Source organism: Mustela nigripes, chromosome 8, assembly GCF_022355385.1.
Source record: "Mustela nigripes isolate SB6536 chromosome 8, MUSNIG.SB6536, whole genome shotgun sequence".
NCBI classification, from domain to species: domain Eukaryota; kingdom Metazoa; phylum Chordata; class Mammalia; order Carnivora; family Mustelidae; genus Mustela; species Mustela nigripes.
Window position 1 is genome coordinate 75346655 of NC_081564.1, and position 13828 is coordinate 75360482.

General features: G+C 48.2%; 1 protein-coding gene across 3 annotated transcripts; it reads left to right on the forward strand.

Annotated features, from left to right (window-relative positions):
- The first annotated feature begins 230 nt into the window (after positions 1-230).
- Positions 231-13032, forward strand: GRP (gastrin releasing peptide). Of its 3 annotated transcripts, XM_059410067.1 has the most exons (4): positions 231-767; positions 5816-6036; positions 6135-6137; positions 12666-13032. In XM_059410067.1, the coding sequence occupies exons 1-4, from the start codon at positions 356-358 to the stop codon at positions 12717-12719; spliced, it is 690 nt and encodes a 229-aa protein (XP_059266050.1). In that variant the 5' UTR covers positions 231-355; the 3' UTR covers positions 12720-13032. The 3 variants fall into 3 exon arrangements, with proteins under 3 accessions (XP_059266050.1, XP_059266049.1, XP_059266048.1); XM_059410066.1 differs by lacking the exon at positions 6135-6137 and having other exon boundaries at positions 232-767; positions 5816-6058; positions 12687-13032; XM_059410065.1 differs by lacking the exon at positions 6135-6137 and having other exon boundaries at positions 235-767; positions 5816-6058.
- Positions 13033-13828: the final 796 nt, after the last annotated feature.

A 13828-nucleotide genomic window follows, 5' to 3' on the forward strand; every position in this document is an offset into this window, starting at 1 on the left:
GCTGGGACCTTGAGGCCTTGAGGAGGGAGGTGGTCCACCGAGTGGGGAGGGTGTGAGAATGCCAAGTCCCTTGCTATCCTGGTTCCAACGGCCTCCAGCAAAGCCCAGCCTGAGGGAGTCCTTCCTCTGGGCTTCTCCCCCACCCGCCCCGCCCCGGGATCAGGCTGGCCGCGGGGTCTCCACTGCCCCTCGCAGGATCCGAAGGCGGCTCACCCGGCAGAACCCCGGGGTGCAATCGTGCTGGAGCGGAGGCGTCGAGGACGGGCAGGGCCCGGACCGACAGGATTACGACAGGATTACGAGGGCAGGTCGAGAGGGGCCGTGGGCGCAGCCTTTCCCCTCCCTCGGCCGGAAGATGGATGATTTTCGGGGACTGCTGTCCCAGCGCCGCAGGGAGACGTCAGAGCGCTCCGGGCGGCGGGAGAAGAGCCCCCCGGCCCGTCCTCCGCCCCCCCCGTCCCCCCCGCCGGGGCTGCCTTATAAAGTGCGGGGCTCGTGGAGGCGGCGGCGGCAGCGGCGCGGGCGCAGCGGCGGCGCTCTCCGAGTCCGGGTCCTCGCGCCACTGCTCCGCGGGGACAGCGCGCTCCGCCGGCCTCACCGCGCGCTCCAAGGGCTTCCCGCCGGGACCATGCACGGCCGCGAGCTCCCTCTGGTCCTGCTGGCGCTGGTCCTCTGCCAGGCGCCCCGGGGGCCGGCCGCCCCGGTGCCGGCGGGCGCGGGGACCGTGCTGGACAAGATGTACCCGCGTGGCAACCACTGGGCGGTGGGTGAGTGTCCCGCGCGCTCCAGTCCTCGGCGGGACCCCAGCCCTGGGCCGCCACCTCTGCACTCGGCTCTCCCCAAGCTCCACGCCGCCCCCCGCGCCCCCACCCCCTTGCCGATCCGGGGAGGCCGTCGGTCCCCGAGCAGCCTCAGCCTGCGTCGTGGTCCTTTCCCTCTCGCCTCCCTCTTCGCGCGGGCGCCCGGGCCGGCTCTCCCAACAGGCCGACCTGCCCTCTCAACTACCCCGCGCCTCCTCTTATCCTGAGGGTAGCCTTGTCTCGCACGGTTCTGTCCTTGAACGACGTAGGGAACCAGGTCCCCGAGCGCGTCCCCGAGCCCCGGGATTCCGACCCCCAGGATCCGGACGCGGGCTGCGCCCCGGGCGCCGCGCAAAGCCACAGGTGTGGGAGCGCGTCCTGGGGTCCCGGGTTTCTCGGCGAGCGCTCCCGGGATGCCGCCCCTTGTCTGCGGCTCTCCTGACTTCCCTCAGTCCTTCCGCCACGGTGGCGATTTCCTCTCCCCTGCCCTTTGGCCCAGCCCTCCCTCCTTCCCTCTCGCAGGCTCCGGGAGCGGGTCCCCACGCCGACCCCGGCCTCTCCGTCCCCGAGACCCCGCAGTCCTCCGTCTCTCTAGATCTGCGGCTTCCCTCTGCCCACACGTGCCGGCCTCCAGGCCGGGCCCCGGAACCCCAGCGGCGGGTGGGGAGGGCGGTGGGGCGGCCGGCGGGGCGCAACCCCACAGCTTTCCCGCACCTGGCGGGAGGGCAGCGCCCACCCATCGTCACCCCGGGGCTCTCCCCCGCGCCCAGCATGGCCTCTGTCTGGCGGATGCCAAGCTTCCAGCTGCCTCCGAAGCCTCCCCAGGTAGCCAGTTACCGCGGCCCCAACACTTCCCAGAAGCTGGTCGACCCCAAAGAGATTTAAGGGGTAGTGGTGCTGGTGCGGGTGGTGTTCCTTTCACTGTTCCCTTAGCCAGCTACTCAGAATGGGGGAGGGTGTGTTGGAAAGATCCTTGCTAATCCGAATACCAGCCGAGTCCAGATGGTGTGAGGACCGGGACGCATTCATGGGAAGAGGGCAGGCTGAATGGTCACGGCCTCAGCTCCTCTGTGTTGCGTATCCTCTGGGAGAGAAATCCAGAACTCGGGGTTGCCAACAGGATAGTCTCCATTGCCGCTGGAGGAATCCTTTGCCTAGTCCTGGCAGCCTCAGGGATGAAGTGATCTGTGAGGGGACACTGGGAACACCGAGAGAAGAGGCTCGGTGGGGTGAAGAGGAAAAACCCCCGCCCTCAAAGGGAGAAGGATATTTACAAAGCATTCCAAAGCCGAACCTGAAATTCACGCTTTGAAAGGACTTCTGGGAATTTAGACCAAGTGGCCATTGTCCACTCTGGCCACCAGCCAGTGGGCTGAAAGGTGGAATGAAAGTCCCAGATTTCCAACCTCTTTTCTCTCATCCGTATTTTTGGATTAAAAAGGCTTATTAGTAGGCAACTCTTAGAGGCCAAAAGCAGGACCCCTAGAATCTGGACCCCTAGAATCAGTTTCTGAGGCAACCCCACCTTGATTGCTCTAGTTTCCCAAAGCGCCTGTCCCGGGGTGTTCAGGGGGTCTGGCATTGAAACACCCAGCATGGTGATGCTTGGTTATTCCTCATCCAAGAGCACACCAACCAGTGGCAAGCTCCAATTTTCTTTTCCTATGTGTTCTCGAATATACTCTTTTCCCTTTTTCTCTCTTGGCCGGCTGTGCAGAGTTGATGGAGAACAAGAGACCGAGGGAGGTGAAGTAGAAAATCACAGTTGGGTCTAAAATAACATGTGATTGAGAAAAAGTTTGCTTTGGGGAGACGTGCTCACTGTAGGAATCGGAGCGCTCTTAAGCAGGAACGATGTTGTTAGATTTTAAATTTAGCCTTCCACTCTCCTAAGTAAATGCCTGTCCTCCTCAATCACTGAAGACGTGCAGTTTAGTTTTAATTATATCAAACCAAAGCTACATATTGCTGTCCATGAGGAAGCTGTCAGCACAAATTTGCAGGTTTGTTAAAGGAATTGCTTCTTGCAGCTGAGAGAAGCATGGCGTGGCAGTGGAAAGCAAGTCAACAGATGGAAAACTTAAATTCTTGTCTGGCTTGACGTTTCTGGAAATGTTTTGTTTGTGCAAAATATAGGTATGAAAATACAGGTCAACGCTGCTACTGTTAACTTGCCTCTGCTCCCACGAAATGCTCCTGGTCATGGCTCTAACATTGATGTCACGAATGTCCTGGAAGGTTGAATTCTGGAACACTGATGCTCAGCTGTAGAATGGCTTTCCATGGGAGTGCTGTCCCAGAAAGGGTGAAATGTGGTGTAGGGATCACTCTAGGAAAATTAGCTCTCAGAAGTGCTGGACACTCTATGTCTTAATGGATATTTCCCCAAGTTGGGGTGATCTTCACATTTGGAGTTCAAGAAAATTCATTTATGTTTCAAGCCTGCTGTGGTGGTGGTATTTTTACATGATTAAAAGGGGCGGAAGCTTTTATTTAATTAATTAATTTTTTAAAAACTTCTGGGCAAGGTTTTATTTTTATCAAGGGCCTGTCTTTTGTCTATGCTGAGATCTCTATCACTATGATACGGACACATAACAAACGATGATGGGAGAAGTGGAAGTGGGCATCCGCGTTGCCATGGAAACGATTATTTGGTGGGTAGTGGCCAGCTCCAAAGTGAAAATGAAATAGGACCCAGGCAGTGTGTTTCTTGGGATGTTAGAGATGATGCACTTCCCTTAATGACCAGGGTTTGGACCTGGGGCTGGGGTCGGACCACCACCCACCCACCCAATATGCAGAACTGTATGCTGTCACGAGGAGCTATATTAAATCAATCACAGAATGGAGGGTTACTTCGTCTTCCCGTTTTACAAAAGTCCGCCAAATTATTCAGGCGTGACAAAAAATGGAGTTTTCATTTGTAAAAACATCTCCATTGTCCCTCTGCGTAACTGGCCATAGCATCTTTCTCATTTCTAGTATCCTAACTAGATGACAGCGGTGAGGGAGGGTAGGAGCGACTGAGGTCATTACTGGAGCATCGGGTTCTAATCCTACTTTCCCATTGTCATGATTCAGTTTCCTCCATACAAATAAATCCAAATCCCTCACTGCTTCCTGGAAAGGTGCACCTCATGATCATCACTATGACTAAAAGCCAGGGGATTTCTCAGATATCCGGACACCAACGTGACCAAGCAGATAACGAAGAGCCAGTCCTTCGGGAGTCCGATCCTTCAGTTGGGACTGTGTCCTTAGTGAGGTCTTGGAATTGTATGAGATGTCATGTCATAACTGACTTGCCAGGTCCTCACTCACACTGCAAGGCAGTAAAACCTCATGTTAAGGCTCTCCAGTGCCCACAGAATAAATTTTTCTGAGTCACATCATGAGTCATGGTACACTGGTATATGACCCCTACTTCTTTTGATAACATCAAGAGACGCTTTTGCAGACCTTACCCTTATTTCCAGATCCCAGAGTGATTCCTACTTGCCTTATATTTTTAGGAAGTTCCAAGATCCATCCAAATGGTATAGCCTAGTAGAGTCCAGTCTGTGAGCTCATTTTAATCCTAGAATCTTTGCTGTCACGTGTGTGGCCTTTGGCAAGCCTCATTTGCATCGAACTCCTTGTGGAGTAGATCAAAGGAAACATCCTATAAACACACACCAACAGTAAAGTCACGGGGAAGCCTCTCTGCCGTTTTAAGTGGTTGAGGTCTGGCAAACATTATCCCCACAAAGTTTGCCTTAAAGACTTCTAATGCCAGACGACATCGGAACCACAAAGAGCTTTCCTTGTGAGCTTTAAATTGAACACATCATAGTTTTACTAGTATTAGGAGTCTAAAAATACTGTAAAATCCAATTGCTGAGAGATGGGGAAGAAAAACATGGAGGAAAGTAAATAAGATAACATGGGTATTATTAGCAAGGGGCTAAGGTGTTAAGAATGCAGACCTTGGACTCCATTCCCACTTCTGACCCTGTGGCTAGCCCCACTTGCATACATGGATTTCTCCATTTAATGGCCTGGCCTCCCAAGTTTTTTTGTTTGTTTGTTTGTTTGTTTTTTAATTTATTTGACAGACAGAGATCACAAGTAGGCAGAAAGGCAGGCAGAGAGTGGGGGAAGCAGGGTCCCTGCTGAACAGAGAACCCGATGCGGGGCTCGATCCCAGGATCCTGAGATCATGACCTGAGCTGAAAGCAGAGAATTTATCCCACTGAGCCACCAAGGTGCCCCTCACATGGCAACTTTTGTTCATTTTTATGGCAAGTCCTCATCCCTGGAACCATTGGTAGTCTTTCACTGGCCCTTTTAGATATCTAGGCGAAAATTCTGCATTTATGTGGCTGAGAAGGGCTGCTCAGAACTTGTTTTCACCTTTTTCTCATTATTTACTCAACAAACGAATTTCTAGATGACAACTCCTAGATGCAGTCTCTGCCAAAATTCTAAGAAAGTTGAAATGAAAAATTCCATTGGTACATTTGTATTAGAGCCCAGAGGAAACCAACGTCTTTTTTAATCGCAACGAAGAAAAGCACCAAAGCTCTTCTTTTCAGCAACAATTGAGAAGTGACTCAGGGAGATGTTTAACCTCCATTATTCAACTGGGAGTACAATTGGTGACAGCACTGTCCTTATGGAAGGCTCCTTAGGTTGCCTCTAGTCCGACCTGTTCATTGTAGAGTTGAGAAAACGGAGGACTGGGGATGCTCAACCCTTGGCCGAGGTCACCTAGCTGGTTAACTGAAGTGCTGGGAGCAAACCTAGGGCTCTTGAGCTGTCGCTGTAGATTGTATCCAGCTAGTTGCACATTCTGAACGGGGAGCAAAAGATGTCCGTCATTTATGAACAAGCATCTGATCATAAAATGCTGCACTTTATTCTGCATTTTGGACGAAGTGATGGAAACCGAATTGGTGTCCTCTGAAACGTCTTGTTGGTTCGGTCCCCTGCGCTCCACCGGTGGTAGTCTGTTCTTGTGTTTGTTTTCACAGGGCACTTAATGGGGAAGAAGAGCACCGGAGAGTCCCCATCTGTTGATGAGGGAGGGAGCCTGGAGCAGCAGCTGCAGGAGCACCTTTGGTGGAAAGAAGCTGCGAGGAATTTGCTGAATCTCCTAGAGGCAAAGGGCACAGGAAGTCATCCGTCACCTCAAAGGGCACCCCTGGGCATTCGCCCGTTGGCTTGGGATTACCAGGATGACAGCAACTTTAACGTCCTAGGTTCAGAACCTAAAGGTATAAGGTACTGGGTGGGAGGGGGCCAAAGGGTGGGGTGGGGTGGGAGGTGGAGGTGCTGGGGGACAGTTGGAAGGAGGTTAGTTTCGAACCCAGAGGAATAAAATTGTTTATGGTGCGAACTTTAGAACCATTTAATTAGGCTGACACCAATTCACGCTGAGCAATGAGTAGATACTTCCTGTGTGATTTCCCTTCAACAGAATAGATGGTTTTTCCACTCAGAGAATCGAAGCGGTGTTGGTTCCAAACCCCAATTAGTGTTATCAGTCATCATGCTTATTAGCGATTATGCAGTGGTGGGATTCTTCCAGAATATTTAAGGGAGGCTGGACATGATTTGAGTCAACCCCTATGTTTCATTGTTGGCTTTAAATTTTATTTAAATTTTAATTAGCAAACAGTGCAATATTGCTTTCAGGAGTAGAGTTTAGTGATTCATCATTTACATAACACCCAGTGCTCGTCACAGCAAATGCCCTCCTTAATCCCCATCCTCCGTCTAGCCTCTCCCCTACCCACCTCCTTCATCAACCCTCGGTTTGTTCCCTATCATTAAGAGTCTTTTATGGTTGGTTTCTCTCTCTCCTTTTCCCCCCATTCCCATATGTTCATCCCTTTGGTTTCTTAAATTCCCCATGTGAATGAAATCATATGGTATTTGTCTCTGACTAACTTACCTCACTTAGCAGAATAGACTCTAGCTCCATCCACGTGGTTGCAAATAGCAAGATTTCATTCTTTTTGATGGCTGAATAACATTCCACTGTGTATACCACATCTTCTTTATCTGTTCATCACTTGATGGATGTTTGGGCTCTTCCTATAGTTGGCCGTTGTTGAGAAGGCTGCTACAAACATCGGGATGCATGTGCCCCTTCAAGTCTGTATTTTTGTATCCTTTGGATAAATACCTAGTAGAACGATTGCTGGTGGTAGGGTAGCTCTATTTTTAACTTTTTGAGGAAACTTCATATGGTTTTCCAGGGTGGTTACACCAGTTCACATTCCCACCAATAGTACAAGAGGGTTCCCATTTCTGCATAGCCTTGCCAACACCTGTTGTTTCTTATGTTAATTTTAACCATTGTGACATGTGTGAGGTGGTATCTCATCGTGGTTTGATTTGTATTTCCCTGCTGCTGAGTGATGTTGAGCATCTTTTCATGTGTCTGTTGGCCATCTGGATGTCTTCTTTGGAAAAAGTATCTATTCGTGTCTTCTGTCCATTTCTTAACGGGATTATTTGGGTTTTGGGTGTTCCTTTTGATAAATTCTTCATAGGTTTTGGATACTAGCTCTTTATCAAATATGTCATTTGGAAATACCATCTCCCATTCCTAGGCTGCCTTTTAGTTGTGTTGATTGTTTCCTTCACTGTGCAGAAGCTTTTTATCTTGATGAAGTCCCAATAGTTCATTTTTGCTTTGGTTTCCCTCGCCTCCAGCAACTTGCCCTGCGTTTGTTTTTCATGAGTAAGGGGCTATTCACATATGCTTTTAGAAGAGAGCACTCTGGGGGTGCCTGGATGGCTCAGTCGGTTAAGCGTCTGCCTTCAGTTCAGGTCATGATCCCAGGGTCCTGGGATTGAGTCCTGCCTCGGGCTCCTTGCTCAGTGAGGAGCCTGCTTCTCCCTCTCCCTCTGCTGCTCCCCCCACTTGTGCTCTCTCTCCATCAAATAAATAAATAAAACCTTTTTTTAGAGAGATTTGATTTATTTAATTGTCAGAGAGAGAGAGAGCACAAGCAGGGGGAGCAGCAGGCAGAGGGAGAAGCAGGCTCCCTGTTGAGCAAAGAGTCCGATGTGGAACTCGAACCCAGAACCCTGGGATCCTGACCTGAGCTGAAGGCTGACATTTAACCGACTGAGCCACCAGGTGTCCCTAAATAAATAAAATCTTAAAAAAAAAAAAAAAAAAAAAAAAAAGAAATAAAGAAAGAAAGAAAGAAAAAGAAAAAGAGAGCACTCTGGTCTTGGTGAACATAGCTAATCAACTGATTTGTCCTGTGTATGCTCTGGTAGAAGAGTTATTATGTAGAAGAGAGGAATTAAACCGAAAACGAAGTGATTCTCGTTAACCTTAAAGTATGAAGGTGAAATTTATATAAAAAGCAAAAACAATCATCACAATTCTAGTCAGACTAAGGATAGCGACTTTTGTTGAGGGATGACCATAATCCAAGCACCGGGCAAAGCAGTTTACCTTCACCATCTCTGTGCATGCTCACAGCAGTCTTAGAGGAAGATTCAAGAAAATTCGATTACTCTCTCTCTCACACACATAGCTTTTCACTAGTGAGAGCAGAGCAGGAGCCCACGCCAGCTCCGTGGAGAGTCGGCTGCCACGTGAAGCATCTGCTGGGGAATGGAGGTCCTCATGGACAATAACAATACTCTGTTTCACTCACAGAGCTTGGGGAGCTGGCCCGTTCTCTCGTTCCTGGTGATCAGCTCTTCGATTGATGCCCCCTTTGCAGAGGTTCAGGGCTGGTTTTGCCAAGCCTCAGCTGGCTTCTCTGGAGGAGGCTCTGTGTTTCACAGTGCTTTGGTCTGCTGTGGATTGTCTCACGGCACTTTTGGTCTACTGTGGATTTTCGATGCTAAACACAAATGGAAAGTTCTCTTGTTGCATTAAGCCCCTAGGGAGAAGATCTCTAGTAGCCTTCATTCAGAAGGAAAATCTGGATTAAACCCTCTGATGCAGAAACAAGCAGCCACTTTGTACAAAGCCCCGAGCCATTCTCTTGCCCGTGCTGGTACTACTGGGGTCACAACCAGCTCCCTTCTTTGTTGGTGGCTTCCTGGGCCCTGAGGGCTCTGGGAATTTGGGATGGACTTCCCAGCCCCTGGCCTTTTCTTGGTCAGGTGACTTGCTGGCCTTCCTGTGGGGGGATGTCCAAGAGCAACGCCTTCTCCTTTGTCTGAGGGGTAACCCCGGTGGATCGCCACCACAAAATCCAGTGGTTTTACAAACACTGAAATGGACTTAGGCTCGCAGTTCATTGCCCTTTGGAGTGAAATTTCAGTATCCACTTTGAGTTGCTTTATTCCCCCAACCCTGGCTCTGCATAACCTTGGAATGTTTTTTTTTTGTTTTTTCTTTTTTTTTTAATTCAGTTCCTGCAGCACCTGAGTGGCTCAGTTGGTTAAGTGACTGACCCTTGATTTTGGCTCAAATCATGATCTCAGGGTCCTGGGATCAAGCTCCCCATCCAGCTCTGTGTTCAGTGGGGGGGTCTGTTGAGATTCTCTCTCCCTCTGCCTCTCTCGCTCTCTCAAATAAATAAATATTTTTAAGTTTTTATTTATTTATTTGAGAGAGAGTCAGCGAGCGAGAGAGAGCGTGAGCACACAAGCTAGGGGAGGGGCAGAGGGAGAGAGGGAGAAGCAGGTTCCCTGCTGAGCAGGGACCCACCGCCCCTCCATCCCCCACCCCCATTCCCCCGGTACCAGGGGGCTCGATCCCAGGACTCTGGGATCATAACCTGAGCTGAAGGTAGACCCTTAACTGACTGAGCCACCCGGGCACCCCTAAATCTTTTTGAAGAATAAAGATTCAGCTCCTTCCTTAAAAATCAGAGTGTTCCTGTCATATTCAGAAGACTATTCTGTAAGCTGCAAAGCCAATTATGAAAGGACAGCCCCGTCTGAGTGCTCGTAGCATGGGGTGGATGGAGTGGGCAGTCACAGGCAATGTGTCCTGGGGACAATCTTTATCAGTGTTCATGTGACTCGGCGGGAGAAATGAAGTCATCTTTTTATAATCAGGCCTCGATTTTCTAATGTATCTTTTTATGTTTTGTGTTTCTTCTTTTTATAAGTTTACAAAGCCTATCCCATTCCATTCCTTTTTTTTTTTTTTTTTTTTTTTTTTTTAAAGACTTTATTTGAGAGAAGGCGTGTGAGGTGGGGAGGGACAGAAAGAGCCTGGGAAGGAGATTCCCCACTGAGCAGGGAGCCCGGTGCCGGGCTCCATCCCACCACCCTGAGATCTTGACCTGAGCTGAAACCAAGAGTTGGATGCCCAACTGACGGAGCCACCCGGGTACCCCGCATTTCATTCCACCTTAGTCAAATAATGAACTATTCACTGCACACATTGGTACCATTCTTTAGGATATATTTCCCAGCAATATGAAAAAAGTCAACAGTGAGCATAGTTGTTGCATAGACCAAGAGTTTATCTCTCTTCTTGCTATGGAAATTCCGTCTTGGTGAAAGAATGTTGACAGGCAAATTGAAAACATCTTACAGTTTCCTTATTCACAAAGAGGGAGTACCCGGAGAATGGTTCTATTAGAAACCCATATATCACTCGGCGTTAGAAAGAAGTTTAATAACTTAGCCGAGCATTGCCAGAAGTAGCAGCAGGAATTTTCAAAGGCTGAAGGACTTTTCTTAAAATTAAAAACTATCCACATATGCTCTCCTCTCCCATTTTAGTAATAAAACATGAAGTCCTGTTGCCAAATCTCCCAGAGCTGTAATCAGAAACTCTGAGCATTTTCCTATGTTTTGGTGGCAAAGATATTTACTTAAATTCAGAAAAGATTTGTGCAAATGTGCACTGAATCTGGACTACTGTATCATGGCAAACAAGCTCTGGAACATTATTAGCAATCACAGGCAATCATTTTCAAGGTTAACCTTCATCTTTTAATAGTACCCTTATCACACAAAATTAATGGAACTTTGACCCAATGGTTTCTTTCTTTCTTTCTTTCTTTCTTTTTTTTTTTTTAAAAGATTTTATTTAGTTATTTGACAGGCAGAGATCACAAGTAGGCAGAGAGGCAGGCAGAGAGAGGAGAGGAAGCAGGCTCCCCGCGGAGCAGAGAGCCCGATGTGGGGCTCGATCCTGGAACACTGAGATCATGACCTGAGTCGAAGGCAGAGGCTTTAACCCACTGAGCCACCCAGGCGCCCCGACCCAATGGTTTATATCACATGAAATAGTGTTCAAACCAGCGCCAGGGCCTAATCTGTAATCCTTGATACGGCTGTGGATTGTCTTGAGTTTCAGTGAAGGTTGAAGTTGGCCTTTGGATTCCTTTTGTAATTTTGTCATAGACCATGGTTCTTTGCAGCCTTTTTTTTTTTTTTTTTTTTTACCCCGGTTACTTGGTGGACAGGAAGAAAGGGGCCCAGGGAGTGCACTGCAGAGGGTGTTATGGAAAGGAAGTAAGTGTGTGAGTTTGTCCTCAATTTTAAGGGATGGCTCCACTGTCCAATCAAATCAGTGCATAGAAAGGTTTTTTATCTGAATATGTGAAGCTCTCCAAAGGAAGTTCCGAATATAAGAAAAGTAGCAACATATAATTGAGAATAACTAAAAATGCCCCTTTTGCCCTAACAGTCACTATGAAGGACCAGAGTGAAGTCACCCCCACCTCAAATATAGCCCCCCCCCCATAACGGGTCCCTGCCTCCCACCTCCGTGTCCTCGATCTTTCTAGGTTACCAACCCCTTTTTTCCTTGTAGCTTTACTTCCATTCCCTTGAGCCAAACAGCTCAGAGTCAGTATTTTGAGCCAATGTGGGGGCTTCACGGATCCTCACCCACCTCTCCCACTGCCCTCCCTTTATGACCAGTGGCTCGTATTGCAAGATGGGCGGAAGCATCTTCAGGCAGGCTGGTGACACTTTGTGGTGCAGCCCGGGCACATGGAGGAAAGCAAAACTAATTACTCTGTGTGGGAATTGAACCCCAGGCCCTGGCCTCATTAACACCTGTTCAAAACAGTTGAGCAGGTAATAACTGGCCTGAGACTTTCAGTAATTCCTTTATTAGAAACAAGTGGCGGTTCTGGGCCACCGAGGCACCTGAAGGGGCAGAGAATCTTGGAAGGCATAATAAGGGTAATAAGCTTGAATCTGGTTGAATCTGGTTTTCTCATCTCAGCATATAAAGGGTGCTACATGGGAACAAAGACGTATTTTAACATTACAACTACTCATTCTTTCTTCAGTCCGAATGTGAACAGAAGCCACAGAGCAAGCCACAGTAAATTCAAAATTGGCGGAAATTCGGATTGGCCCCTGTTTCCGGGTTGCACACTACTACCTCTTGGCGTCATGGCTTCGTAATGTGCAATCGTGTGGTTCGTAAACTAGCTCTGATTTGTGCAATGGGGCATTGCCAACGTAAGCGAAGTAGGAATTGAGATTCTGTATTCGCTAATAATCCCCTTGCTCCGCTGACACTTTAGTAACAAATTCCTGACGATCATACATTTAATTTCCAACGTTGGTCAAAATAGACCTGAATAGTCATATCAGGAAACAAGTTAAGCTAATATGAATGAAAAGAACCAAACATTCAGTGGCTCTGGAAAGAGAGGAAGTCAGTTTTTCCCTCCCTCCCTCTCTCAGGACAGCTGTGAGCTATGGACATGCTCAGAATCACCGAGAGGATTTCTGGAAGCCCAGATCGCTGGGCTCCATCCCCAGAGTTTCCAATTCACTAGTCTGGGGTAGACCTGGAAATCTGCCTTTCTAATGAGCTCCCAGGTGATGCCGATGGTTTGTTAGGAATGTATTTGCCTCTAGCAGTAGACTTCAGGATCGCTAACTATGTTTGCTCCCGTCTTTTTAATATTTTTTAAGTTGGCGGACTCTCTGCTCCAGGTCCTCAACGTGCAGGAAGGAACCCCCAGCTGAACTAACCTGGACAGCAACGTCCTCTCTCAACGAAGCAAAGCAAAACGCTAAGGAGACTGTGCTTTACGGGCGTCAGTTCTACTGGATCTTCAACAAGATTTCCTTTGTGCAAAAACACTTAACTATTCTTGTATCCTTCAGCCTTCACTAAATTTATGATTTTAAAGCAGCATCTTCTGTTTTGAATTTGTTAGCTGTGATTAACTGTCTCTAAAGTGTCTTCCAATTAATGCTCTTTACATCCAAGCTCTTTGTCAATTAGATTCCAGTCCCCAACCTCTTACCATTTACAATAAAAAACTTAAGCACATTGTCCAAAGGGCAGGCTGTCCTCTTATTTCAATTCCTAATGAAAGGATGTGGCAGAGGTTAACAAACAGCTTGTAATGAACTTGAGTGCTCCATGATGAAGGCAAGCTGGGTTTTTAACTCTCCCTCCTGAAGGCCACTTACTAAATCCTTGTAGTGACTTGCAGGCTTTCTAGAGGCCTCAACTAGAAGCTCATAGTCCCTTATCTCTACCATCGCATGGGCTAGGCCAAAGAGAGAGGATCACTCGTCACTTAATAATTCCCATTTCTTTAGCCCTTACAATGACCAGGTATTTTGCCAATGTTATCAATATTCTCCTCCTAATGGGTTTATAAGCCGAGAATGAGCCTTCTCATGGGAAAGAGCGTTAGAGAGGTCAGTGACTCGGCCAAGGTCACATAGTAGATGGAACTGGGATTCAAACATCCAAAGTCACCAGATGTTCTGTAACATTTAACGTTGTCCATGTCACCTCGTTTTTAGCCTCCTTTTCAGTATACTTAAGCCTAGCAAGTAGCGCTCTTTCTTCAAAATCTCACTGCCAGTCTGGGAGGAAAGCGGCCCCCACAGGCAGAGTTAGTCAGCTGCACAACAAAAGAAGACGAATTCGAGAGATTCCCTTCCATTTCCAGAGAACGTGGCCTGGCGGCTGGTATCACTCACTGGTTCCAAATTTATCATGACATTTACACATGAGCAGATTTTAAAGCTTCTCGCCATATGTTTAGATTTCCTTCATTTAGGGAAATCGCATTTGAAACAGTCAAGAGATTTGTCTTGCTCTTGTTTTGATTGTC

What these genes read in the sequence shown, in the direction of transcription:
- GRP (XM_059410065.1), top strand. Translation starts at nt 356, where the DNA reads ATGGATGATTTTCGGGGACTGCTGTCCCAGCGCCGCAGGGAGACGTCA. An exon ending in TGGCAACCACTGGGCGGTGG is followed by an intron (nt 768 to 5,815) that starts GTGAGTGTCCCG and finishes TTGTTTTCACAG; the next exon opens with GGCACTTAATGGGGAAGAAG. An exon ending in CCTAGGTTCAGAACCTAAAG is followed by an intron (nt 6,059 to 12,665) that starts GTATAAGGTACT and finishes ATATTTTTTAAG; the next exon opens with TTGGCGGACTCTCTGCTCCA.